Genomic DNA, 27244 nt, shown 5'->3' with positions numbered 1-27244 from the left:
TAATATGACAAGGCAACTGTTACTCTGTAGCAATGTCTGACTCATCCTAGTACAGTATACTCTGAACTTATTATATGCTTTATCACTTTATAAAAGAAATCAAATCCAATCATAATAAAATAGGTTAATATACTAACCACATGTAATTGCTATGTAAATGTAAAGTAGATTATTTATGAGTCTCTACAAAGAGGAGTAGATGACTTACTGCTGATGTACATTGCTGCATACTATTATGTATGGAACAGATAATCTTTTAAAGGGGTGGTTCACCTTTAATATGTGTATAACATGCCCTATTCCTAGCAACTTTGCAATTGGTTTTCATTATTTATTTTTATAGTTTTTGAATTATTTGCCTTTCTCTTCGGCCTCTTTCCAGCTTTCAGATGGAGGTTACTGACCCCGGCAGCCAAAAACTTGCTCCGTGAGGCTACAGTTTTATTATTATTGTTACTTTATATTACGTATCTTTCTATGCAGGCCCTCTCCTATTCAAATATCCATCTCTCATTTAAACCACTGTCTGGTTGCTAGGTTAAATAAGACTCTAGCAACCAGATAGCTTCTGAAATACCAAATGGAGAGCTGCTGAACATAAATCTAAATTACTGAAAAACTATACAAAATTAAAAAAAATGAAGACCAGTTGCAAATTGTCTCAGAATATCAATGTCTACATCATATTAAAAGTTAATTTAAAGGTGAACTACCCCTTTAAAGCTTTGGTTAAGTCATTTATGCTCTGTTTTCTTTTAATGTGGAATAAACACGGTTGGGTGAAACAATGCTATTTGGGCTAGAAAATACTCATAGCAAGAGCTATGCCCTCTACACTGGGAGGAATGTCCCAGTACAGGTGGCCATGTTAAATTTGACATAAAAGTATTTGTTCAATGCTTTTATATTACCTATATGATCCTCCATGTTCTTCGATGAGAGGGCTGCCATATTTGTGCAGCAGTAGTCCATTAGCATTGGAGGCTATAACTGACAGGTTTGGAAGGAACAGTCAGGTTTAGGAAATTCAAGTAGCAATTATTTACAAAAGCCGACCTTTTAGCAAAAAATAACCAAGACGGTCTATAGGTATGTATATTTATATTTTGAAGGGTAGATTTTTAGTGTTAGTATCACTTTAAGCTAACAGCTGCCATTTTAGCTTGGTCTGGTGTCACTTCACTGCTTGCATCTTTCATGCTGTCTTATGCTGCTGAGAGGAGGGTGGAGGAGGAAAAAGCGAGGAGAATAGGATTCTGCAATTGGGATCCTGTGGAGTGCACACCTAATTCTATTTGTGCGGATAGGAGAGAGTGTCAAAGTATGCAGGCTCCTGCCATGCCATGAAGGTTTTTTGCTGAGAGAAGGAAGTCTGATGCAGAAACTCATTTATACTGAATTGAAGAAAGGTAATGCAGTATTTTCTTTCACAGAAGACTTTGAGCAGCAGTAATGTAAGTGTTTATGGCTGTATATACATAGACCTTTATGGTAAAGCTTACTTAGTTTTAACCTTTCCTTATCCTTTAGCTTGGCTTTGACAGCCTTTAAGATACATCGACATTTTCCAGTGTGATACAATAGAAGTTTTTTTTGAGAGATGCACATAATTTATTTAGAAGATTTATATGGAATGTTAGAAAGCCTAGAATTTCGTTAGTGACCCTGCAGATATAAGTATGCTGTATGTAGGTATAGCTTTTCCTAATATAATATTCTAATGCAGAGCATATGTATTGGCACAGGCTATAACCTAGTATCATTACATATAGCCTGCTTAATTACCTGAAATAAAGCATTTGAATGACAGTTCTTATAAACCAGCACTTACAAATAATAAATATCTTAATTAAGGAATTTATATTTCAGATTTTGATGTTTTTGTACAGGATACAGTGTTTCCCTGACCCTGCACTAGGTTGGAATAGTCAAAAGAAAAGTAAGGACGATAGGACGATAAGTCATTTGCAAAATTTTTATCAGAATTTCTTTAAAATTTTACAAATTTTTATGGGATCTGTTGTTCAGAATGCTTGGAGCCTGGGATTTCCCCGAAATGGGTTTCTTTAACAAGAAAGCATAACAATATTGTATTAAAATACAACATTGTTTTTTGGATTTATTCAGTTTAGTTAACATCAACTAAAAGGTAATGTTTAATTATTACAGAGAGAAACCAAATCTGTATATAATAAATAAATACATAGGACTTTGAGTGCGTTATTGTATTTTGGAGCTGTTTGGATAATGGGTTTAATAGGTTCAATCCCATATATGTACTTCCAAGTTAGACATTATTCAAAGCAGGACCTAAAGAAAGCCTTTAGAAATTAAAATTGTTATAAAATGTTTAACATAAAGAACATAAAGAACCTCAAATGAAGGTGGAGAAGTAAAACAACAATGGCTTCTAGATTGCTATAAAGTTGTTTCAACCCCAATTACAGAGAAATAGAGAATATGTTTTATAATTTTGAATTATTTGATTAAAATTGTATCTATGGGAGATGATCTTCCCATAATTTTCTTTCTTTATAATGGGTTTTCAGATAAAAGGTCCAATACCTGTACTTTTTTTTCTTTTATTTTTAATACTGTATCACAAATAGTTAATCCCACTTTTGTGAATTATGGCTAACTAATTAGCTCAGAAATACTGCAATTACACAACTATCTCCATCTGTTAAGAAAATCCTGTATTTGTTGTCCCAGAATTAGTTTTATATCAGTTGGTCCCATTGACTATGAAAAGGCATGGAGCCCAAAGACCTAAAAATAGCCAAAATTATGCTTTTATCCCCTGAAGCAAAGCCCTTTTTTTATGCAAGACAGCACTTTATTGCTTTTATGTATACAATTACAAGTTGTGACTTTTCAAATTTCCTTAAATAAAAAAACAACTCTAAAAACATACCCGTACCAAATTTGAACATGCATGTATTTAACCTTGTATCTAAAAAACTTGGTACAAAAAAACAACTAAACTAATCCAAAAGCAGTGAATTTGCATTCTACACTTTTAATGGATCTACTAACTCCTAACAAAAACTCAAAAAACTTGAATTAAAAAAAAAATCTCTTTTTTTTTTGCCTAGGACAACTCCCATTGACTTTTACATGAACTCACAAGCTTTTAGATGCCAAGTATTTATTCAGCTTAGTTAGGGTCAACTACAAGGTACTGTTTTATTACAGAGAATAAGATAATCATTTACAAAAATTAGAATTATTTGCTTAAAGGAGAGAAGGAAAGGTAAAAACTACGGTGGCGCTTATGTGGCAAATATATTGGCAGTAAAATGCCGAAATGACTTTCCTTCTCCTTTAAAATGGACTCTATGGGGAACTCTAATGGGTTTCTGGATAAGTTATCCCATACCTGAATATCTTATTTACACTTTGATCTAAAGAATCTATACTTTTCTTAAAATTATTTCATATATCAAAAATAATAAGTTCTTCATGAACCAAACAGAAAATAAAACTGAAAATCTAATTAGTCTCATTTTATATTGTTTCAAAATATCACTCTCTTTCATACTAACAGTGAATGTTATGGTAAACAGCCCTTTCTAATAAAATCATTAATGATTGATCCAGGGAGTTATATAGTTGCTTATGTCAAGGTCATGGATTCATTTTCACCCTGTGAAGTTAGATTGGCAGCTGGCCTATTAAAGATTTGTGTTGGTCTTCTGTACTACAAGGGGTTTAGAAAGGTTGAACTTCATGTCCTTTTAATGTCTTTTTTCAACTTTACTGAAACTTTTGTCTTATGCTTAGTTTTCTTCACAGCTATATCTGTGGTTGATTAATACCAATAATTACAATATGCCATCTGTATACTTGCCCTAGCAGAAACTATAATGCTCATTGTTCAGGTTAAACAGTTTCTGTTCAGCAGCTCTTCACTTTAGTATTGATTTATGTATAGTGCTGTAAATTAACCAAATACACATCATTAAATGTTGTTCCATTTACTTGGCCTAATAAGCTCAGACCTTAAAGATTTCTTTAGACACAGACACTGGTAAATCAGTAAAGAGACATGCCCTGTATAAAAGCTTGTTGTCTGTAGGAGTATTGCACAGGGCTGTGTGTGTGTCTGTCTGTGTGCGTGCGTGCGTGTTAAAACAGCTTTAAATAGCAATTTCCATTCATTCTATCAAAATATCAAAAACTGACCAACCTTAAAATGATGAGCTGTGTGAGGTAACTTATGTGCTTTGAGGACAGGTATGGGACCTGTTATCCAGAATGCTCAAGACCTGGGGTTTTCTGGATAAGGGATCTTTCTGTAATTTGGATCTCCATAACTTAAGTCTACTACAAATAATTTAAATGTTGAATAAACCCAATAGGTTTGTTTTGCCTCCAATAAGGGATTAATTATATCTTAGTTGGGATCAAGTACAAGGTACTGTTTTATTATTTCAGAGAAAAAAGAAATCCTTTTTTAACAAGTAGAATTATTTGCTTATAATCGAGTGTACGGAGATGGCCTTTCTGTAATTTGGAACTTTCTGGATAACGGGTTTCCAGATAAGGGATCCCATACCTGTACTTTGATTTCAAAATTTGAAACAAGTTCTTTGGGTTAAATTACTGCATTGTTCATTCTCACATGCAGTTTTTTGGATGGCCTCCCTCATGTGGCTGCCATTTTCACATTTAGGGGCAGATTTACTAAAAATAAGATTTCTTTGTTTTTAGAAATTCGCATAAATTCCTGAGAGTTTTTTGATTAAAAAAAAAAACTTCAATTAATGTATTTTATTGATGTACTGTATTTACTAATAGTCACTATAATTTTTTATTATACAAAAGTTTCATGAAAAATCTCTAAATTTTTACAAAATTTTTGAGAAATTTCTCAAAAAAATCATGAACGCCTGTTTATTTCCATGAAACCTTTTTATTTTTCCCAAACAGGAAGTGCTCCAGTGGCCATTTTAGGAGCATTGGCACTCATTCTAGAAAAAAAACCAATGTGTTTAAGTTTCACTTGAAAATACGTAAAATAGAAAATAATGATGTGATTAATTCTCCTTGAAAGTTTGTGATATAGGAAATAATGTTGGGAGTAACTTCCCCTTGAAACTGTATGAAATAGAAAATGATTTGCTGTATTATAAATATTGCAGATATCTGCAGTGCTATGTTAGTGTATTTCTTAAACATTACTTTGACCATTTGACCATGTTTAAGAGGCAGCACCTAAGGATGCCTAGCCCCTAAGTTGTTTTGTGAGTGTTATGGCACCAGGGTTATATAATAATAGCATGTTCTTTAGCTGCACCATTCTAACCAGCTTCCATCACAGATATAGTGATAGTACCTGTACAGGTTTCTGTATATCCCAGCACTCACATGTAAAAATAAAAACAGAGCCTGAATCCAGTCTAGCATCATAAATATTCTAACATTCTAAGGAATGCTAAAAACATTAATGTTTTAATGTTATGGAACTTGGAAGCACAATTTCCTAGAACTTCTTTCCACTCATAATCTCTAGTAGACACACACCATAGTGCCGTAACATAACTTCTTTTGGGTTGTTTCCCTATAAAATAGGTCACATATAAAATAAAAAGCAACTTGATAGCACTACACTCATGGCAGAAGTGATTTTATGAACAAGTGATGATCTCAGTGGTAAACTTCAGGGCCCTCTGTATCAGCAGCATAAGGAAAAATAAATGTAGTAGTACCAGAAGGTATTGAAAAATACTTTCAGGTATTAACAGCATAACAAAAGCAATTTGATTGTTTGGCGTACTTGTTTATATTACAAAAATATTTAATAATGTGTCCCAGTTAGCATTAGGATGCAATAAAAAGAAAATGCATGTACTTGTGCATTGAATCTTATTAAATAAATTACACGGAATAATATTCTTATATATAATTCACGACTGGATTAAATTACTTGCATTGTAATATATGGTTTATGGAGGTTTTTTTTGCTTATTAAAAATGATTTTACATAAGTCTTATCTGCCCTTGAAGCTACCATGTTACCCAGCAATGCTTCCCTTCTCCATTTTACTTTAACACTTTATTGATGCAGCCATTTTACCAGCCCCATTAAGATAAATGAGCTACCTACTATAATTAGGTATGCACAATGTTCTGTATAATAGTTTGTATGCTTCATTACACAGCTTCAAAATTGCATATTTACTTTTTTGGGGTTGTAGTGTAGCTAATGTGAAAATATCTTCATTATGATGCATGAAATCAGATGCTATCAGATAATACTAACAGATAATGATGCTTTGTGTGCATTATCAACATGGCATCAATCGATTTGGGGCACCCACTGTAAACACTGACAGATTTTGCATTTCTCTCTTGCTGAGAAATCTGGACTGAGGCACAAAGAGCTTAATGATGAGGAAAGAAGTTGAAACTCTGCAGGAGACTAGAACTACAGTATTAACTGCAATTAGGTGTACAGTCCCTTACGCTTACACACAGCTGCAGGGCAAGAAATAATGTCCTGCATGTTGCTTCATTCTGCTTAGCGCTTTGGTAGCCAAAGGACAAATAGAAATGAACAGTAGTGACCTTCCTTGAATTAAATTGTATTAGTACTGCAGATAAACAGTAAAATAAAATAGTTATCTAAGGAGGGGAAACAGTGTACTACATATATAATCATTAATTCCAAGGTTCAAAGTCTAAAAATGTATTTATTATTATTTCCTGTATTTGGCTTATTCTGCTACAGAAACTAATTTATGTTTTTCAGAAACATATATTTTGTGGCCTTTTCTCTCTTTTTTCCATCCAAGGGATTCTGTCATTATTTTTATGGTATAGTTTTTATTACTATATTACACTGTTAACATTGCAGAAGATTTTTTTTCAGTTGTAATATTGGTGTGTAGGCAGCTATCTCAGTGCATTGTGAATTCAATCCAAATAACCTGGAGAGTACACATGTTCTTCAGTGCAACAGTGTAATTTATTGAGATATCATCGCACTACATGTTTTGGCTAACAGCCTTCCTCAGGTGCATATAAGAGTGACTTTAGCCGAAACATGTAGTGCGATGATATCTCAATAAATTACACTGTTGCACTGAAGAACATGTGTACTCTCTAGGTTATTTGGATTGAATTTGAAAGTTGTACAGCCAGCATGGGGCCTGTTACCTGTTGATGAGTACTTCCTTTGAATACTGGAACCTACCCGCAGTCCTGGATTCTTACTGAAAAGTCCCTCATTTCCCTTTGATATCCTGCACTGAAGCTAAAAAGGATACAAATTTAATCAAAAGTAGCTTTTGGCAGAGAGCCCAGAAATCTTAATGAGCCTCACCTGCACTTAGATACATTGTTTCTGGCTTTTAATTAAATAAGTGGGCTTTTGGCAGAGAGCCCAGACAGGTAAAAAGCACCCCATGCACTGAAATACATTTGTAACTAATAAGATAAACAGGTCTTTTGGCATTAGGAAAAGTTGAGAAACACTGGCTTAAAGGGCAATTTCACCTTTTTCAGCAAAACTATAATAACACATAAAACAGGACCCTAAAACCCCCAGAAATGTGTTCAAACTTTAAGTAACCTGCCAAATGTAGTCAAATTTGAGTGAAATTTGGGGACCTACCTGGAACTGCTGGAGAGTGGCTGCTACTGCTGTGGTTTCATACATGTGTAAAGGGACAAATGAATAAATGTTTGCTAAACTGTAGGGCTGGGCCCAAAAATAATCACATTTGTGTTTTTTGTATTGCATTTTGTATTGTTTTTATGAAGGCATTTAATTTTTCTACGAAAATCCTGGTTTACTCTTAACAAGTAATTTCTGCCAGTCTTCCTGTCAGTTTAAGATGTCCACACAAATAATGATTTTAATAGTTCTGGTTGTTACTTGAAGTGAACAGTATGATCATGGCTTTATGTTTAGGGGCTCTAATTAGTATTTTCAAAATCTGATTTTATCATTAGTGCAGTGACAGGTGTAACAAAAATGTACCAAATCAAACTAATAAAATTGTGTGCTGCACAACTGACAGTGGAATGCTGTAGTAATGGGGCATATAATTTGGTCCTTAACAATGTAACTTGTAAAACTAAAGTGCAACTTCCTGGTTAACGTCTTATTCATTCCAGAGATGTTTAAATTGGGTAATGAGAGTGATATTTATATGTTTATATATATTAACTGGTGCAAGACAAATATTCATAAATCATGGGAACTGATGTATTAGTGATCCACGTCTAGGACCCAGAAATGAATAAATGTGCAGTTCAATTCACCTATCCAATGGGAAAAAACTTTGTGTATTGGGTTAGGTAAACTGCTCTTTTTCCCCATGTCACTCTAGCAGATTTCAGATTAGCAGGGTTGATTAGGACAGCACAGCATAGCTCTAGATACAAGCCTTAATGTCATAGAGGTTAACCAAGTATCATTTGAATAGCAACAGTGTTTTTAATGTAAGATTGTTGTGGAGTGTTCCTGAGTGATCCATTTTGTGATCATTAATATAAGGAAGGTCTGTAGAAAGTGGAAGAAATTGCTTGCTGGAGCTGCAATAATAGTTGCAGAGCAATTTTCATTCTCAGAGTGTGCTGTTTAGTCCATAATGTTTATGGGTTCCTATTTGTTAAAGTTTTGCATAAATAAATTACCATTGTTTCTGACTGCCATGCATGAGTATGGACAGTGAAAGATGGCTGTACTTTCAGATTATTTAGCTATTTGGTGGGTCCAGTAACTTCCAGTTATTAGGGATCTGGCAGCAAAAATGATAAAAAATAGAGAGCAATTGAGACGATAGGTCAGTATGGAAAACTCCCACAATTCTAGAACTGGGTTGTTTTTTTTCTTTTAGTTACTTACTGGATAATGGTAGGGCAATATTATTTTATATTAAGGGCCTGTGCATGGAACAAAGTCATGAAACAAACTCCATTTTAAAAAACAAGACTAATCGCGATTTGGTTAAGTAGTTCGATTTTTATCTACACATTCATTGTCTTTATTTCTATACATTTGTAACTTTGGTGGCTTAATTTTTGTAAGTTTTAAGCGTAGATTCTAGTGTAGTTTAATTCAAATGTATTATGGCTTGTGACACAAGGTCATAGATTTTTGGCTTTCATATATGCTAAGCTAATCAAATAAGATTTTAATGTAAATGTTCTTGTATTACAAATTAAACCGTTTTACCTTACATTTGCTTAATTATAAAATGAATAAAATTTACTGTAGGTTTTACCACCCTAAATTGAAATTTTCTCTGTCTTTGTTTTATAGTACATTGATTAGCTGGCTATATGCTGTAAATGTTACCTAGTTGGCCTTGTTAGACAACTGCATAGCCCAGAGACATTTGCAAATATAGATTAAGGCTTATTTACTAATTGGTGCCAAAATGAAAGGACCACCCAGTAAATTGGCCAGCCAAAGGACCTACCTTCTAAAGAAGCACTACTTTGCTTTCCAACTTTAGTTCATATGGCATGAAATGCTCTAATTTTAGTTTGCTGTTGCTTATGTGCAATTACATTTTAAAAAGGAATCACTGGGAATTAGTAGTGTGGTGTTTCCATAGAAAGTTTCCCAGCCACCTAGCATTCCTGTATCCTTTAATGTTTATTATTGTCCTCTTTTTGCTAGTGATCCCATTCAGGCAGAAATGATTTACATACTTTTACTGCCCAAAATCGTATATGTGTATATATGTAGAAAACTGGATGATTTTTCCTAAAGTTGTGAGTGATATATACTATAACTGGACTAGTCAGATCACAGGTTTCTATAATCTGTCCAGTTTTATTTAAAGGATACCTATGACATCAAAATTGTTTCCTCCAACAGACGTGCAGGCTACCATGTTAGGGAACATGTATACCAATAATGAGTGACTGCACAAGCTTGCTTATTATGGGGCTGATTTACTTACCCACGAACGGGTCGAATGGAGTCCGATTGCGTTTTTTTCGTAATGATCGGTACTTTGCGATTTTTTCGTATGTTTTGCGATTTTTTCGGATTCTTTACGCATTTTTCGGATCCAATACGATTTTTGCGTAAAAACGCGAGTTTTCCTATCCATTACGAAAGTTGCGTAAAAAGTTGCGCATTTTGTGTAGCGTTAAAACTTACGTGAAAAGTTGCGCATTTTTCGTAGCGTTAAGTTTTAACGCTACGAAAAATGCGCAACTTTTCGCGTAAGTTTTAACGCTACGCAAAATGCGCAACTTTTTACGCAACTTTCGTAATGGATACGAAAAACTCGCGTTTTTACGCAAAAATCGTATTGGTAACGAAAAATTCGTACAGAATCCGAAAAAATCGCAAAACATACGAAAAAGTCGCAAAATGTTCGTTTTCAAGTCGGAACTTTTCCAATTCGGGTCAGATTCGTGGGTTAGTAAATCAGCCCCTTTGTGTACATGTGTGATATAGGATTGAGGGAATTGTTGAACCTTTGTCACACACATAACATGAGAGCTGGGGCATTCACCCCAACATTGGTAGCAAGGTGCTTGCTAGGGGGCTTTCCTTAAGTACATATTATTGGATAAAGAAATACTGTTGATACTACATCCCAACTGAAGCTCGATGTGAGGAGCCTGCAACTCCAATAGGAGAAACAATATTTATGTTACAGGTTTTTATGTTACCGTAAGCTTTATCAGAAAGGTCTATGTAAATACAATCATAATCACTCACAGAAATGCTTCACTGAGTCCTCTATCAAAAAAACATAGGATTTCTTGTATAATTTTTTGTAAACATGTTGTTTCGGTGTCTGACTTTCTCTCTCAGACAAATCCTTAATTGCAGTTGCCAGAGACTGTGCAGCTCTCTCCTCTCTCCCCTCTCCTACCCCCCTCCCATAAGGATGCTAAGAACTCAATCCCCCCTCCCTTAGGAATGTGTGATCTGAGCTATAACGACTAGACTGGAAGACAGGAAGCTATTTAAAATGGCAGCTGCTGTCACTCAAACAGAGAAAGATTCTAAGACTCTTTACTCGGGTATAGTGTCTGACTGGCCCACAGGGATACCGGGAAAATTCCTGGTGGGCCCTCCTGTTTCAAGACATTTGGGCTAATTCATGGTCATTACTTATTTTTCTACGGGAACAAAGCAACTAAATATATAGAAGAATAGATTATAGTATGTAAAGATAAAAACAACTAGGATCATATAGAGACTGAGTAAGAAGTGGATGAAAAATAGTTTGGAGAGTGGGCCCATGGTCTAAGGTTTTCTGGTGGGCCGTTGGCATCCCAGTCCAACACTGCTCGAGTATGGTAATGGTTTCTGCAGAATAAATATATTGTTCTAGGTGGCACTAATGTGGGGAATCTATTGGCAGTTATATGCCAAAATGACTTTTCTTCTCTTTTATTTATTAGTTACTTGGTAGTGGTGTTAATTTAACTGTTTTGCCAGTGAAATGAAAGGTATGGGGCCTGTTTTTCAAAATGCTCAGGTTTTCCAGATAAAGGGGTCTTTCCACAATGTGGATCATTGTAATTTAAAAAATCATTTAAACATTAAATAAACCAAAGACGATTATTTTGCCATTATTATTACACAGAAAAAGGAAATAAAAAATGAATTTATTTTATTAAAATTAACTCTGTGGGAGTTGGACTTCTAGTATTTCAGAGCTTAATGGATATGGGGTTTCCATTTAATTTAAAGATGTGAATAAACTGGACTTTTATCTGTACAACATTATAACTGCTGTAATGTATACGGTCAGTGGCAATAGATGCTATAAACTAAAGGTCAAGTTTATTTATTATACCAGTGCTTCAGATTTTATTTCTGATTAACTAGCATCAGTGTTAAATTGCACCATTACTGTTACCTAAAGTGACCAAGTAGCTATTAGTATTGATCAGAAAACTACAATTTATAGAATGATGCAAAGATCTGAATAGTTGCAAGGGATAATTATACTGGTGGAATTTAACACTTAGGGGCTGATTCATCAAAGTACGAGTTCAAAGTACGAATCTCGAAATGGGAAAAATTTGGATTAAATACGATAATTTCTGGTGATCACAAATATCACTAATATGCTTACGAAAGAATCGGATTAGTCACGATAATATCGTATTGGCGATCCGAAAGTCACAAAATTTTTGTATATGAACAATCGTAAACAACAGTTTCCTGTTTTTGATCTTTCTGTGGATGATTTTGGAAGCATCCCGTAGGACTCAATGGCACTCTGCAGCTCCAACCTGCAGCTCCAACCTGCCCAAGGAAAGTCACGATACCGAAGCTTGAATGAATCTGAAACTTTCATACTCTGCGCGACAATACGATTTTGTCTCAAAGTAGGAAAAAGTCACAGAAAATACGCACAGTATGAACAAATACGAATTTTTTGTATTTCGTACCTGTCGTACATTAATAAATCAGCCCCTATGTTAGAGAGAAAACCTACAAAGGGACTGATTAACTAAGAACAATATGATTTCTAGAAGAGAGTTTTCTCAGGACACATTTTAAAATATGTTTTGTTTTTAAATCATAAATTGTGCTGTTGGTTTATTCTCCGTGTTTGCCCTGTAGGAATGTAGCTTCAGACCTTTCTATATTGTCACTGAGAGCTGCTATCTCCATAATCATTCCTCACAATGCTTTTGAAAATGCTCAGCATGAGTGGGAATCTCAGGACTACATTTTAATTATTGTTTTTATTGTCTGCTCTAATAATTCTAATAAAGAGCACGGGATGCAAATATATGAAGTTTGGGATTTTTTTTTCTTATACCAAGATTATTGCTGTTTGGAATCATATTACAGCAAATATTAAGCTACCAGGGACTACTGTACAAGGTTATTATAAAAAAAGGGAAAAAAATAGATCAATCTTTAGTATATTATAGACTTTTTATTTACCTTAAAAGTGAGCACCCTTGCCACCATAAGTACAATCTGCAATTGCAGACATATATAAAATACATTTGCATGTTCTTAATCTGTTTTACAAAATACATTATTACACAAGGGGGCACAGTCATCAAAGTAAGTTTGTTTGCAAATACAAAAAATTTGTATTTTTTTTGGTAGTTTTGGTACTGTGCGTATTGTTTGCGACTTTTTCATTAATTTGCGTGACTTTTTCATACTTGCGACAATTTGCGAGTCAATTTGTGCGACAAAATCGTATTTGTCGCAACGAGTACGAAAGTTTCGGATTCATTAAAGCTTCGTTATCGTGACTTTCCTTGGGCCAGGTTGGAGCTGCAGAGTGCCATTAAGTCCTATGGGAGGCTTAACCTTTTTAGTGCCATAGGACGTAGATTCTACGTCCTAGGTACCAAGGGACCAAAGTGCCATAGAACGTAGAATCTACGTCCTACAGCACTAACGGGTTTACAAGCGCTGCGCTCGCTTTTAAAGCAGCGCAGCGCTTGTAAAGCCTGCACAACCCCCTAGGCAACGAGCATAAGAGGTCATACTTACCGATCCGGGTCCCCCAGCGCCGCCGATCCGGGTCCTCAGCCAATGACAGCAGTGGACACGCATTGATGACGTGTCCACTGCTGTCCCTTTAATTGTCGCCGCCCCCGCCGTCGCCTCTTCACTCTGCTGCCACGTGAGACTGCTGGAGCCCCCCTGCTGCCTTCCTGCTGCCTTCCTGCCAGATTGGTCGCCCTGATCGCCTGCCTGCATTGTGTAAGCTGAACTACAACTCTCTAACCACTGTTTATTTTGCTTATTTCTATCTCAACTGTCTAAAATTTTTTTTTTTTTTTTTTTCCATTTCTTCTTCTATCTTTGTCATTATTACACTTTTGTACACATACACACTTATTTACAACTTTCCCAAGCACACACAGACACTTACACACACACTTACACTTACACTTTTTTTTTTTTTTTTTTTTTTTTTTCTTTCTTTCTTTTCTTTTCTTTCTTTCTTTGCTTTCTCTGGCAGTCTTTTTTTTTTACTAAAACTTTATTTCTGATCTTGCTCTATAATTATCTGATTTATTTGGTTGCATTTTAGTGTTTTTTTTGCATTTTCATAATTGATTTCTGTTTTTGAATTATTCTATTGCACTATAACTTTTGTATTGCTATTGGGTGCTGAATTTGCAGTGACGTTGGTGGATCCAGGGCTCTGACCACCGATTTCATTGCAATAATTGTTCTTCTGTTGGTTTGAGCGGTTTTTATTTGAATTTACTGATTTTATGGTGTTTTATCTTTGCATTGTTCTTTATTGTGTATTTAGTGCCCCAAAAAGGTTGCTTTTGCAGTGACATTGGTGGATCCAGGGCTCTGATCACCGATTTCATTGCAATTATTGTTCTTTGATTGCTTTTAGTGGTTTTATTCCATTTTAACTTCATTTGATTTCAGTTGTTCTAGAAAGGTCCAGAGGTGCTAAGATTGTTCTGGTAGTTTCTATTGCCAAGGGTTAGGCTGATGCCACACATGGCGTAGGGCTGATTTTTTCAGCAAGTGGAAAAACGCTTGCCGAAAATTCAGCCCTACGCCTGCTACTTGTGCCTGCACCCGAATGAATGGAATACGCTCGGGTGCAGGCACATGTAGCCGATATACGCATGAAAACGCGAGACTTTGCATTCTCACGCGTTTTCATGCGTATATCGGCTACATGTGCCTGCACCCGAGCGTATTCCATTCATTCGGGTGCAGGCAAAAAAAAAAGGGGTGCATAGAGTGCAGCCCCAATATTATGCATTTTCAGGTTTGGCGGCCATGTACTTATGTGCACCCATACATATGGGGTATCGTTTTATTCAGGGGAACTTGCAGATTTATGGTTAGTAAGTTTTTGGTAGTTGCCATGGAGATTTTGGGGAGAAATCTAGGTTTGTATCTGGTTTTTCCTTGATTTCTGACCAAAGCGTGACTTCTGCAAGGGACTGCGGCCACAATTTTCCATGTAGAAAGAGAAGAGTGGTGTCTCTGAATAGCTGAAGGTGTGCACTTTTTGGAAATATATAGTTTGCGGGGGTTATTTCACAGGTATGGGGGTGTTTAGACTAAATAACTGCAGGTAGAGCAAAGCCCCCCGTTATGCATTGCCCCTGTTAGGGGGCATTTGGTGGCCACGTCTTTATGTGCACCCATACATATGGGGTATCGTTTTATTCAGGGGAACTTGCAAATTGAGGTTTAGTAAGTTTTTGGTAGTTGCCATGGAGATTTTGGGGAGAAATCTAGGTTTTTTATCTGGTTTTTCCTTGATTTCTGACCAAAATCTAGGTTTGTATCTGGTTTTTCCTTGATTTCTGACCAAAGCGCTGACTTCTGCAAGGGACTGCGGCCACAATTTTCCATGTAGAAAGAGAAGAGTGGTGTCTCTGAATAGCTGAAGGTGTGCACTTTTCGTAAATATATAGATTGTGGGGGTTATTTCACAGGTAGGGGGGGTTAACACTGAAAAACTGCAGGTAGTGCACATAGAGCGCAGCCCCCAAAATTTCAACTGAAATTGCCCTTATGCATTGCCCCTGTTTTGGGGCATTTGGTGGCCACGTCTTTATGTGCACCCATACATATGGGGTATCGTTTTATTCAGGGGAACTTGCAAATTGAGGTTTAGTAAGTTTTTGGTAGTTGCCATGGAGATTTTGGGGAGAAATCTAGGTTTTTTATCTGGTTTTTCCTTGATTTCTGACCAATGCGCTGACTTCTGCAAGGGACTGCGGCCACAATTTTCCATGTAGAAAGAGAAGAGTGGTGTCTCTGAATAGCTGAAGGTGTGCACTTTTCGTAAATATATGATTGTGGGGGTTATTTCACAGGTAGGGGGGGTTAACACTGAAAAAAAGCAGGTAGAGCAAAGCCCCCCCTTATGCATTGCCCCTGTTTGGGGGCATTTGGTGGCCACGTCTTTATGTGCACCCATACATATGGGGTATCGTTTTATTCAGGGGAACTTGCAAATTGAGGTTTAGTAAGTTTTTGGTAGTTGCCATGGAGATTTTGGGGAGAAATCTAGGTTTTTTTATCTGGTTTTTCCTTGATTTCTGACCAAAATCTAGGTTTGTATCTGGTTTTTCCTTGATTTCTGACCAAAGCGCTGACTTCTGCAAGGGACTGCGGCCACAATTTTCCATGTAGAAAGAGAAGAGTGGTGTCTCTGAATAGCTGAAGGTGTGCACTTTTTGGAAATATATAGTTTGCGGGGGTTATTTCACAGGTATGGGGGTGTTTAGACTAAATAACTGCAGGTAGAGCAAAGCCCCCCGTTATGCATTGCCCCTGTTAGGGGGCATTTGGTGGCCACGTCTTTATGTGCACCCATACATATGGGGTATCGTTTTATTCAGGGGAACTTGCAAATTGAGGTTTAGTAAGTTTTTGGTAGTTGCCATGGAGATTTTGGGGAGAAATCTAGGTTTTTTATCTGGTTTTTCCTTGATTTCTGACCAAAATCTAGGTTTGTATCTGGTTTTTCCTTGATTTCTGACCAAAGCGCTGACTTCTGCAAGGGACTGCGGCCACAATTTTCCATGTAGAAAGAGAAGAGTGGTGTCTCTGAATAGCTGAAGGTGTGCACTTTTCAGAAATATATAGTTTGTGGGGGTTATTTTACAGGTAGGGGGGGTTAACACTGAAAAACTGCAGGAAGTGCACATAGAGCACAGCCCCCAAAATTTCAACTGAAATTGCCCTTATGCATTGCCCCTGTTTTGGGGCATTTGGTGGCCACGTCTTTATGTGTACCCATACATATGGGGTATCGTTTTATTCAGGGGAACTTGCAGATTGATGTTTAGTAAGTTTTTGGTAGTTGCCATGGAGATTTTGGGGAGAAATCTAGGTTTGTATCTGGTTTTTCCTTGATTTCTGACCAATGCGCTGACTTCTGCAAGGGACTGTGGCCACAATTTTCCATGTAGAAAGAGAAGAGTGGTGTCTCTGAATAGCTGAAGGTGTGCACTTTTTGGAAATATATAGTTTGCGGGGGTTATTTTACAGGTAGGGGGGGTTAACACTGAAAAACTGCAGGAAGTGCACATAGAGCGCAGCCCCCAAAATTTCAACTGAAATTGCCCTTATGCATTGCCCCTGTTTTGGGGCATTTGGTGGCCACGTCTTTATGTGTACCCATACATATGGGGTATCGTTTTATTCAGGGGAACTTGCAGATTGATGTTTAGTAAGTTTTTGGTAGTTGCCATGGAGATTTTGGGGAGAAATCTAGGTTTGTGTCTGTTTTTTCCTTGATTTCTGACCAATGCGCTGACTTCTGCAAGGGACTGCGGCCACAATTTTCCATGTAGAAAGAGGAGAGTGGTGTCTCTGAATAGCTGAAGGTGTGCACTTTTCAGAAATATATAGTTTGTGGGGGTTATTTTACAGGTAGGGGGGTTAACACTGAAAAACTGCAGGAAGTGCACATAGAGCGCAGCCCCCAAAATTTCAACTGAAATTGCCCTTATGCATTGCCCCTGTTTTGGGGCATTTGGTGGCCACGTCTTTATGTGTACCCATACATATGGGGTATCGTTTTATTCAGGGGAACTTGCAGATTGATGTTTAGTAAGTTTTTGGTAGTTGCCATGGAGATTTTGGGGAGAAATCTAGGTTTGTATCTGGTTTTTCCTTGATTTCTGACCAATGCGCTGACTTCTGCAAGGGACTGCGGCCACAATTTTCCATGTAGAAAGAGGAGAGTGGTGTCTCTGAATAGCTGAAGGTGTACACTTTTCAGAAATATATAGTTTGTGGGGGTTATTTTACAGGTAGGGGGGGTTAACACTGAAAAACTGCAGGAAGTGCACATAGAGCGCAGCCCCCAAAATATCAACTGAAATTGCCCTTATGCATTGCCCCTGTTTTGGGGCATTTGGTGGCCACGTCTTTATGTGCACCCATACATATGGGGTATTGTTTTATTCAGGGGAACTTGCAGATTGATGTTTAGTAAGTTTTTGGTAGTTGCCATGGAGATTTTGGGGAGAAATCTAGGTTTTTTATCAGTTTTTTCCTCGATTTCTGACCAAAGCGCTGACTTCTGCAAGGGACTGCGGCCACAATTTTCTATGTAGAAAGAGAAGAGTGGTGTCTCTGAATAGCTGAAGGTGTGCACTTTTCAGAAATATATAGTTTGTGGGGGTTATTTCACAAGTAGGGGGGGTTAACACTGAAAAACTGCAGGTAGTGCACATAGAGCACAGCACCCACATTTTTAGCTGTAATTGCCCTTGTGCATTGCCCCTGCTTTGGAGTGTTTGGTGCCCATGTCTTTATGTGCACCCATACATATGGGGCATCATTTTATTCAGTAGAAATTTGTCTTTCAAATTTGCCTTTGTTAGAAAATTTTTATGAGATTTTTTTTTGTCAAATCCACATTTGATCATGCGTCCAAGTTTACGTTTTAGAAAAAAAAAAAAATGTCAAAAAAACTTCCAAATTTCACAATGCACTGACAAAAGGTATTTGGCTTTTTAGTGAAAACTACATTGCACCTAGAAACCTGAAGGTCTGTAGTTTCTAAAGATACCAAACATGAGGGGATATTTTAGATTTACATATAAGTTATGCTGCATCAACTGTTACAAGCGCTTTTCCGCTTTGTTCTGGTGTGATATTGTACTAAGTATTGCTTTAGTTTGGGGGTTACTTCTGGACAGGAACTGTGGGGTACCACCACATATTTGGTATCGTTGGACTTGGGAGTATCAGGGCTTTTACAAACAACAAAAAAAAGTTTGTAAAATTAACTTTTCTATGGAAAAAAAACTCAAAATATACAGAAATTTTTCATAATTTTTTTTTTTTTTACATAATTCACCCAAAATACACATCATATCTCCAGAAAAGTTATAAAATTTGGTATGTATGTCGAAGCCCAATTAGTGACGAAAAAAACGATATATAATTTCCCTAGTTTCATGGAGGTTTTCCTACCAAAAAACATTGTTAAAGCGAATGAGTACAAAATGCTTAAAAAACGTCTGGCACTGGGGGGAACCGAAATGACGAATTCGGCTGGCACTTAAAGGGTTAAAAAAACATGCACTGAAGGATCAAAGTCAGAAAGGTTTACCCACCGTTTACGATTGTTCGGATACAAACATCAGATCTGCGATTATCAGATATTATTTTATCTAATCCAAATTTTACCCATTTCGGGATTCAAACTCGTACTTTGATAAATCTGCCCCAAGGTATCACTTGTTTTTGCATGGTGTTGCATTTTGTCTTTGTTATCACTAATGCCCTTTATAGGATATGCTCAACCAGTTGTGCTTTAACATATGGGCCCTGAAAAACATGCTGTTTTATATAAAATGTGTGGCTGTGGCAAGCAAAATCAAAGTAACCCTAGGGGCACTAGCAAGCAGGGCGATTCAGAGTGTTTTGCACCCCCCCACCCCTCACATTCTTGTGATACCTAGCTCTCAGGGTGGGTTGTTAAATGCTCTCAATTGCTCACTGCTTAGAAATAATCACTTACACCAGGGGTCCCCAACCTTTCTTACTCGTGAGCCACAGTCAAATCTGGTTTGGGGGCACTGAGAGCAACATCCAAGGGGTTGGGGAGCATCATGGTGCCCCCGAGCCACTGGTTGGGGATCACTGACTTACACCATGGGAGCAAGTATTTGCCATTCAACTGGATGGAGGGCTATTCCAAGTGTTTTGACGTCCACCTGTAAGCCGAAAATAAAGCGGTAGTAAAATTCTCTGAATTGCTACATGACATACCTGTATAGAATTCTTGAGTGTTAAGCCACTGGGCTTAACACTCAAGAATCCTATACAGGTATTTGATTTCCAGAAACCTGTTATCCCAGAAACTCCAAATTATGGGAATGTCAACTCCATTTTAAAAAAATAAATAAATTTTTTAAAATGATTTACCTTTTCTCTGTAATAATAAAACAGTACATTGTACTTGATCCCAACTAAGAAATAATTATTCCTTATTCCAGGCAAAACAATTATATTGAGTTAAAACAATATTTACATTTTTTTTAGTAGAAATAAGCTAAGGGGATACAAATTCAAAACAGGCACCTTATCCGTAAAACCCCAGGTCCCGAGCATTCTGGATAACAGGTTCCATACATTATGCCCAATTTGTAGGTGATAGAGGACAATGAATAACATGCTCTGTAACACTATCTCTTCTTAAGTTGAAAAACTTGTTAGAATAGATTAAGGTGCACATTTGCAATAAGTTTTTTTTTTTACCTACTTATAGCTTCTGCTTCCCCTCTGTGCCAGCAGCCCCATCTCTTATGTTTGCTATGCTGCCTTCCCTCTGCAGTGGAAGCCTATTGGAAAAAAAAAAAGTATAGTACTAGAGTCTACAGCTGTAGATGGGTAAAAATAAATCAATCTATATAGCAAAATTGCATTTTAAGGCATTCTAAAATAATCTCTAAACTTTGTGGGGTGATTTTTATGACCCATTTAATATAGATAAAAAAAAATCAAGCTTTTGAATCAATGAAATCCCAGTCATTTGCCTGAAAAGTTATGCAGTATGTTACATAATTTGAGATGAAATATACTTATTGCTCTGCGAAGATGATTGTAAAAATGATCATGAAAATAGTTATAGCATTGTATATTGTAATTATAATCAAGAGTTCATCTGAATGAACCTTTTATCTTCCTAACCTAGTATTCACTGTTTTATTTTTCACTCCTGTGTACTTAAATGCTGATATTATTAAGCATGGTGTACTTTTTATGTCAGCTGAATGCCTCTTTGCTTATTTGCTTACCCTAGAAACATACCTTTTGTTTTATCTATTTCTTGCATTCAGCGTTTTTCCCTATTGGTATGGAAGCTATCAAGAAGCAAGGATTTAATGAATAAACATGTATAAGTTGTAAAGAGCAGAACATGAGGTGGGGAGATGCTTCATGCTGTGATCCCTTAAGAAACAAAAGAAATTTATATTCTAGCGTGTGAATCTCTCATGGGAACTATAGCAATGAAGTGTAGTAGCTTTGAAGGTATGTGCTGTGATAGTCAGTTTAGGAAAATACACAAGGTTTCTTGTACACCTGTTTTTTAAGTTGTTCCTTTTTTGTGTTTTATTTATTAAAGAAAATTGAAAAGAATCTGTCTATGAAATGCGTTACTTTTGTATGTGTAACCAAAATGCACTAGGTGTGACAAATACACAGTTTTGAAAGTGACTACTGTACTCTGGAATGTGTGTGCAGAAGATCCCATCAGCATACTTCCATTAACTATAGGGCTGCTCCTTCCCCTCACAGTTGCATGCGTACCAGTTAGGTAATCATGTTAAAATGTATGAAATTATTTGTGTGTCTGGTTTTTGGTGCATACATTCTGCATACATTATTTCAGAGTTTCCACTTCATGCCCTACATCATACTAATACTTTGATACTCATGGTGTGACACTAGTCTAGGATACCTAACTAGTAGTGACAAGCTGAAAATTTCAATTAATTTAATATACTTAAATTCCCAATAAGACACATCATAGAGACTAAAGGTAAACAAATATACTTAACCACAACCTAAGTATTTTTTCTGTGATTGACATAATCTGCTTTCAAAGTTGACCCACCAAAATGGGTTGGTGCACAATACTCACCTCATCATGCCATCAATAGAGTCTTCAAGTAGACTATTTCTACTCAAGAATTTGTAAAAATTAATAAATGTCTTATTTGGTTACCTTGGGTTTCATTTAGTTTTCTTTGCATCAGACTAGTTTACAGCTATTGATAGAGATAGGCATAAATGCATTGCTTCAGTTCCACTTTTGCACTCTGTCTTATGTTCAGCATTTTCAATTATTAGTGTCAAACTTCTTCCATATATTCTCTTGTAATAGAAGAGTTGGAAACTATTGTTTTTATGATGTTTCCTGATTATTGGTCCCTGAAATGGCCATTTACGTCTATATTTTTGGGACATTTGGAAATAAATGCTAACAGGATTTCAGGCACTTTTAGAAACCAAGAAGACCACTACAAGAAGTGCTATTTACTGACACATGATATCAAGGGTCTTTTCTCCTCTTTTCTACACATTCATATTTAGCAGTGACAAGGTTGCGTCCATGCTATAGTTTTTTATGCTAATATATACGTTTACATGGCTTATAAGCTCTTACCATCAGTGCCAATTATGTATCAGTCTTTGCACTGCTCTATCCATCGTACCATTCCATGATAATGAGCTGTAGAATTTATTGGCTCTTTGGAAACTAATGCATTGTTCTGTTTTTACTGATGGTATTACATGGTTTCTAAAGATTTTCTTTTATGCTGGCTGAATTTAATTAACTTGTAGGAAATTCTAAATGAAGTTTATATGTACATAAATAAATTGCCTGTGAGGTATATTACTCATATATGTTTTATCCCAAGAAGGTAGCTTCATTTATGTAACCAATATACAGTATATAATGCAAAAGTGTTAAAATCTGTCTGACATTTTTAAAGGACAATTAAGTGATATTCGCTGATATAATTGCTAACTTAGACCCCGTGAGTGGTTTTGTTAAAGCAAAAAAAACCCCCAAGAAACGTAATTTTAAAGTTTAAATTATTTTAAAGAAATACCCATAAATATAACATTCAATACCTACTACAAGCAACATGTATGAACCCTATAACAAGTTTGTTTTGTTCTAATTTGTAGGTGATGCTGCCATGTTCCTATTTCTAGAATAGTTTGGCCCTTACTGCTCAGACCACACTCTTTTGTGCTGGTTGTAGTACAGGTGTGGGATTCATTATCCGGTAACTCATTATCCATTATCCAGAATTCTCCATGATACAGGATAGCTATCTCCCAAACATTCCTGTTTAATCAAATAATTCACATTTTTAAAAATTTCCTTTTTAACCCTTACTGGAAAAACAATCTTTATTGGGTTTAATTAATGTTTATGTGATTTTATAATAGACTTTAGAAACGGAGACCCAAATTATGGAAGATCCCTTATCCAGAAAACCCCAGGTCCCGAGCATTCTGGACAATAGGTCCCATATCTGTACATGACTTCCACCTTCCACCTTCGTTTTACAACGAGTAAACGACATGCGCATGCGCAGTAGAGTGAAAAGCCAACTTCTCTGTTAAAGTTCGGCTATTCACTCTACTGCGCATGCGCACGCGAGCAATACAGGAAGGAGGAAGCGCTGCAGCTACCCCGGGCTGGTGCTGTTCTTTCTGAGCAAGGGCACCAGCCCGGGGTAAAAGGTAGGTGATTAAAATCACTTGGGGGTGCCTAACATTTTGGCACCCCCAAGTGACTTTGCCTTTCCTTCTCCTTTAATGAATACTGAGTATAATCATAGCATTGCAAATGTCCTACGTTAATTGGCTTATATTATCCACTGCACATTTAAAAATCTTTATTGGGTCTAATTAATGTTTACGTGATTTTATAATAGACTTTAGAAACGGAGACCCAAATTATGGAAGATCCCTTATCCAGAAAACCCCAGGTCCCAAGCATTCTGGACAATAGGTCCCATACCTGTACATGATTTTACACTTTTCACTTGCTCGGACATGATTGTGGGGTTTCATTCATTATTTTAAATTCTGTTTGTTTGGGTAGAAAAACACTGACAGGTTACAAAAGGAGAGGCAGAAAGTTTATTATAAAAAATAGTTGCAATCCTGAAACAAGGATAAAAGTCTGTAAGATGATTAATGGCTCTAAATAAAACAAAATGAAGATGTATAATGAATTGTTTTTATAAGAAAAATACACTGTCAAATACACTGTAAATTACCTCACACACTATACTTTTTATTTTGATCTTGATTTATTTTGTTTAATTTCAAGCTAATATGAATATGCTCTTTTTGCTGAAGTATTGGCTCTGACCTGGCAGACTTGAGCTGTCCGTAGTGCTGAACAGACTAATACAATTTTTGCATTGCTGTATAGTGCTCTTAGCTGGGACAGCACTGTGAACATGAGGTGTGGGAAAAGGAAAATTAATAAAAAATGAAACTGTAAGAGAAAGAGAATGGCTCATGCCACACAGGGCTAATTCTCGGCTTGTGGGATAATGGAGGCTGAGAATCAGCCATCCTCCGCAGGCCAAGAATCAGCCATGTATGGCATTAGTCAAAAGGCACAGATTACATATTAGATAACAGATAAGCTCTATAGAATAGAATGGTATTTTCTAAGCTTTTTTATTATCTGCTATGTATCCTGTGCCATTTAGTCCTATTTCAATTTGAATAACTACTGCATGGCTACACAGAAGCTAATTTATGTAACCTACAGTAGCCTTTCTGAAGCATCAGTACATAATATTTCAAATAATTTGATACACTTTGATACACATTAGTGTTCCCTTAAAGGACAAGGAAAGGCAAAGTCACTTGGGGGTGCCAAAATGTTTGGCACCCCCAAGTGACTTTAATCGCTTACTTTTTACCCCGGGCTGGTGCCCCTGTTAGGAGAAAACAGCACCAGCCCCTGGTACCTGTAGCGGAGCGCTTCCACCTTCCACCTTCGTTTTACAAAGAGTAAACGACATGCGCATGCGCAGTAGAGTGAGAAGCCGATTTCTCTGTTAAAGTTCGGCTATTCACTCTACTGCGCATGCGCGCGCGAGTGATACAGGAAGGAGGAAGCTCTGCAGGTACCCCGGGCTGGTGCTGTTCTCTCTGAGCAGGGGCACCAGCCCGGGGTAAAAGGTAGGTGATTAAAATCACTTGGGGGTGCCTAACATTTTGGCACCCCCAAGTCACTTTGCCTTTCCTTCTCCTTTAATGAATACTGAGTATAATCATAACATTGCAAATGTCCTACGTTAATTGGCTTATATTATCCACTGCACATTTAAAAACTTATCGTAGAACTTTACTTTTTTTTGTGCTGCTTGAACTGTGAAAAAACAGTGATTTTGAAAACAAATATGCCATCATTGGGTCCTGGGGATGGCAGTTCTGCATGTGTTGAATGGGGGGGGGGGCAGTATTGCTATAATAATTAACTGTATCAAACAAACCACAGATGTCACAGTTTGCTTCCCAAGACAATTCTTGGTCATTTAATATAATATTCCTTTGTGCAAATATAATGAAGTCTACTGTTTGTATACAATACATTCTATGCTTTTGCAGTCCTTATAATTACTAGTGCTGTGCATTGATCTGTTTCCTTTGTCTCAGCCTTAGGCATCCAAATGTACCCATGGAAAGCAGTAAATGTTCAGTGTTATCAGTTCATTTAAGTGATTGTTTTCATTTACTGCAGTAAGTTGGATTTTTGAATGTACTAGGACCATTAATATTTGAGACAGATACTTATATATTTTGAAAAGTGCATATTAAAAAATACCTTTAATTCAGCAAAATAATCTGCAAAATACAAGCCAATTGTCTGAATCTGTAGGTGTACTCATGGGTCAGGTGATAAATATGTAAAAATCACCAGACAAACAAAAGGACCCATCGGCCCAAAGCAAGCAATTCCAGGTATATTGTTGCCCACCCTGGCAGTAATGCTGGTGTGGCAAAACTTCCAGAATTGCCATGAATCTGCCATGGCCTTAATTCTCTTAAAAAAAAAAATAATTACATTTTACTTTCTTGAGGGGTCTAGTTTTCTAAAAGCAGTAGCTCTCTCTTTTTCTCTGGTTTAACCATTTACATGCTGGACAAATTAGAATCTATAAGTGACATTAAGGTACCAGATTGTATATTTCCAAGCTTCACTTTAATCTGTGCTGAGTGTATACTGGCAGCACTTTGCACAATTAGATCAAAAGTACTAAATATAACACAAATAATACAACAGTCTAATTGAATCCATGAATGTATTATTTTGCAGGACAACTATACGTTTGCACAGCCAGGAATACAAAGAAAAGTAAAAATGTTGGAAGAGCTGGTCAGCCGCATTGATGGTAAGTTGTCTAGAAATGCCTTAGCTATGACAAAATATAGTTAGACCTTGCACACTCTTCTTACTGCTATCAGTCCAATTATATAGTGTGACATTCCAACTCTATCTGCCTCAGACAGGGGTGTCATCCTCAATCTGTCAATCTTGCAGCAGTGTTGTGTCTCCAGCATTTCTGCAGTGTAACATTTTAAGGCAAGCCACTAGAGCCTGAGCCACTTTATTGCTTTTTATTAGAATTACATAATAAAAACCTAGTGGCAATTTCAATGCAGATAAGTAATTAGATATAAAAGGCAGCCAGCATTCATTTTATATTAAGGTCAATAATTGCTGCAATTTAGGAGTACTCTGTACATGTCACTTGTTCTCGTACACTGCAGATAGCTAAGCTGTCTGGCTATAAATGATCAGAGAATGTAGTTCAGGGCAATGTTTTCAGTTGTTTTGCTTTTCTTTGTTGCCAACAATATCTGAATATTTTCTCTGTTCATGTAATTAATGTTCAACCGAAAATATTGGAATGATTAAAATTGAACGACCATTAGTGCAGAAATAATTTGTGGCTTGATTTTATGTTATTCTGTCTAGAAATATTGCCTTATTTCATCCACAAAATTATTCACTACATGAAATGCTGACTGTCATATTGCAGTTGCAGGATTTAATTAAATGAAACTCAACAGATAATGCTTGCCCATTCTTAGCATATTCTCTTGATAGTTTGTTAAATTAATGAACAGGGCATTAACAAAGTGATGCCAAGCAGAACTAAGCTTTTTTGTGACACTAGCTTGTCAATTATGGAACAGAAAACAAAACAAAAATATTTTGCCTCTTGAAGTAGCTTCAGAGAATCATGTCAAGAAAGATTAATTCCATCTGTTCGGCATCCATTGTAGAGATCAAATTCCACAGCACATTTGATACATTTACCCATTGTAGATCTCAGATAAACTAACCCCTCTAGTAACAAATATTATTGTTACAAAAGTTCAGACTAGATGTTACCCAATATTAAGAATGGTAGAAAGCTTATTACATTTGAAATAACTTTTTTTGTATAGGCTTTGAACAAATTACAGGACTAGTTCGCAATTTGTGATATTCTGCATTTGTAATTAAAGATATAGGGGACTATTCACTAAAGGTCATTAATACTTAACGCATAGTGTTTGTTAATTAAGTACCGATTTATCAAAGCAAATTCTACTCATATCGCATGCGCAGAAATCACAATTATCGCAAAGCATAATGTCCATCGCACTGTGATAATTATCTAATAGAAATAATACTAACACATAATTCAAAAACATATTTTAAGTGTTAAAGTATAAAATGTGGCGATAATTACAGTGAAACTTAACGCCTCCCTGGAG

The 27244-nt window shown here is 36.4% G+C and overlaps 1 protein-coding gene across 3 annotated transcripts in view; it reads left to right on the top strand.

Annotated features, from left to right (window-relative positions):
* tbc1d22a (TBC1 domain family member 22A) overlaps nt 1-27244 on the top strand; it is a 316264-nt gene that overhangs the window by 150776 nt on the left and 138244 nt on the right. For all 3 annotated transcript variants that reach the window (XM_018092307.2, XM_018092305.2, XM_018092308.2), the window contains exon 10: nt 25794-25869. In XM_018092307.2, coding sequence (XP_017947796.1) covers nt 25794-25869 — 76 coding nt within the window. The remainder of the gene's footprint in view (nt 1-25793; nt 25870-27244) is intronic.

Source organism: Xenopus tropicalis, chromosome 3, assembly GCF_000004195.4.
Source record: "Xenopus tropicalis strain Nigerian chromosome 3, UCB_Xtro_10.0, whole genome shotgun sequence".
Taxonomy (NCBI): domain Eukaryota; kingdom Metazoa; phylum Chordata; class Amphibia; order Anura; family Pipidae; genus Xenopus; species Xenopus tropicalis.
The sequence above is the reverse complement of the archived record's forward strand: the minus strand, read 5'-3'. Positions and strand labels throughout refer to the sequence as shown.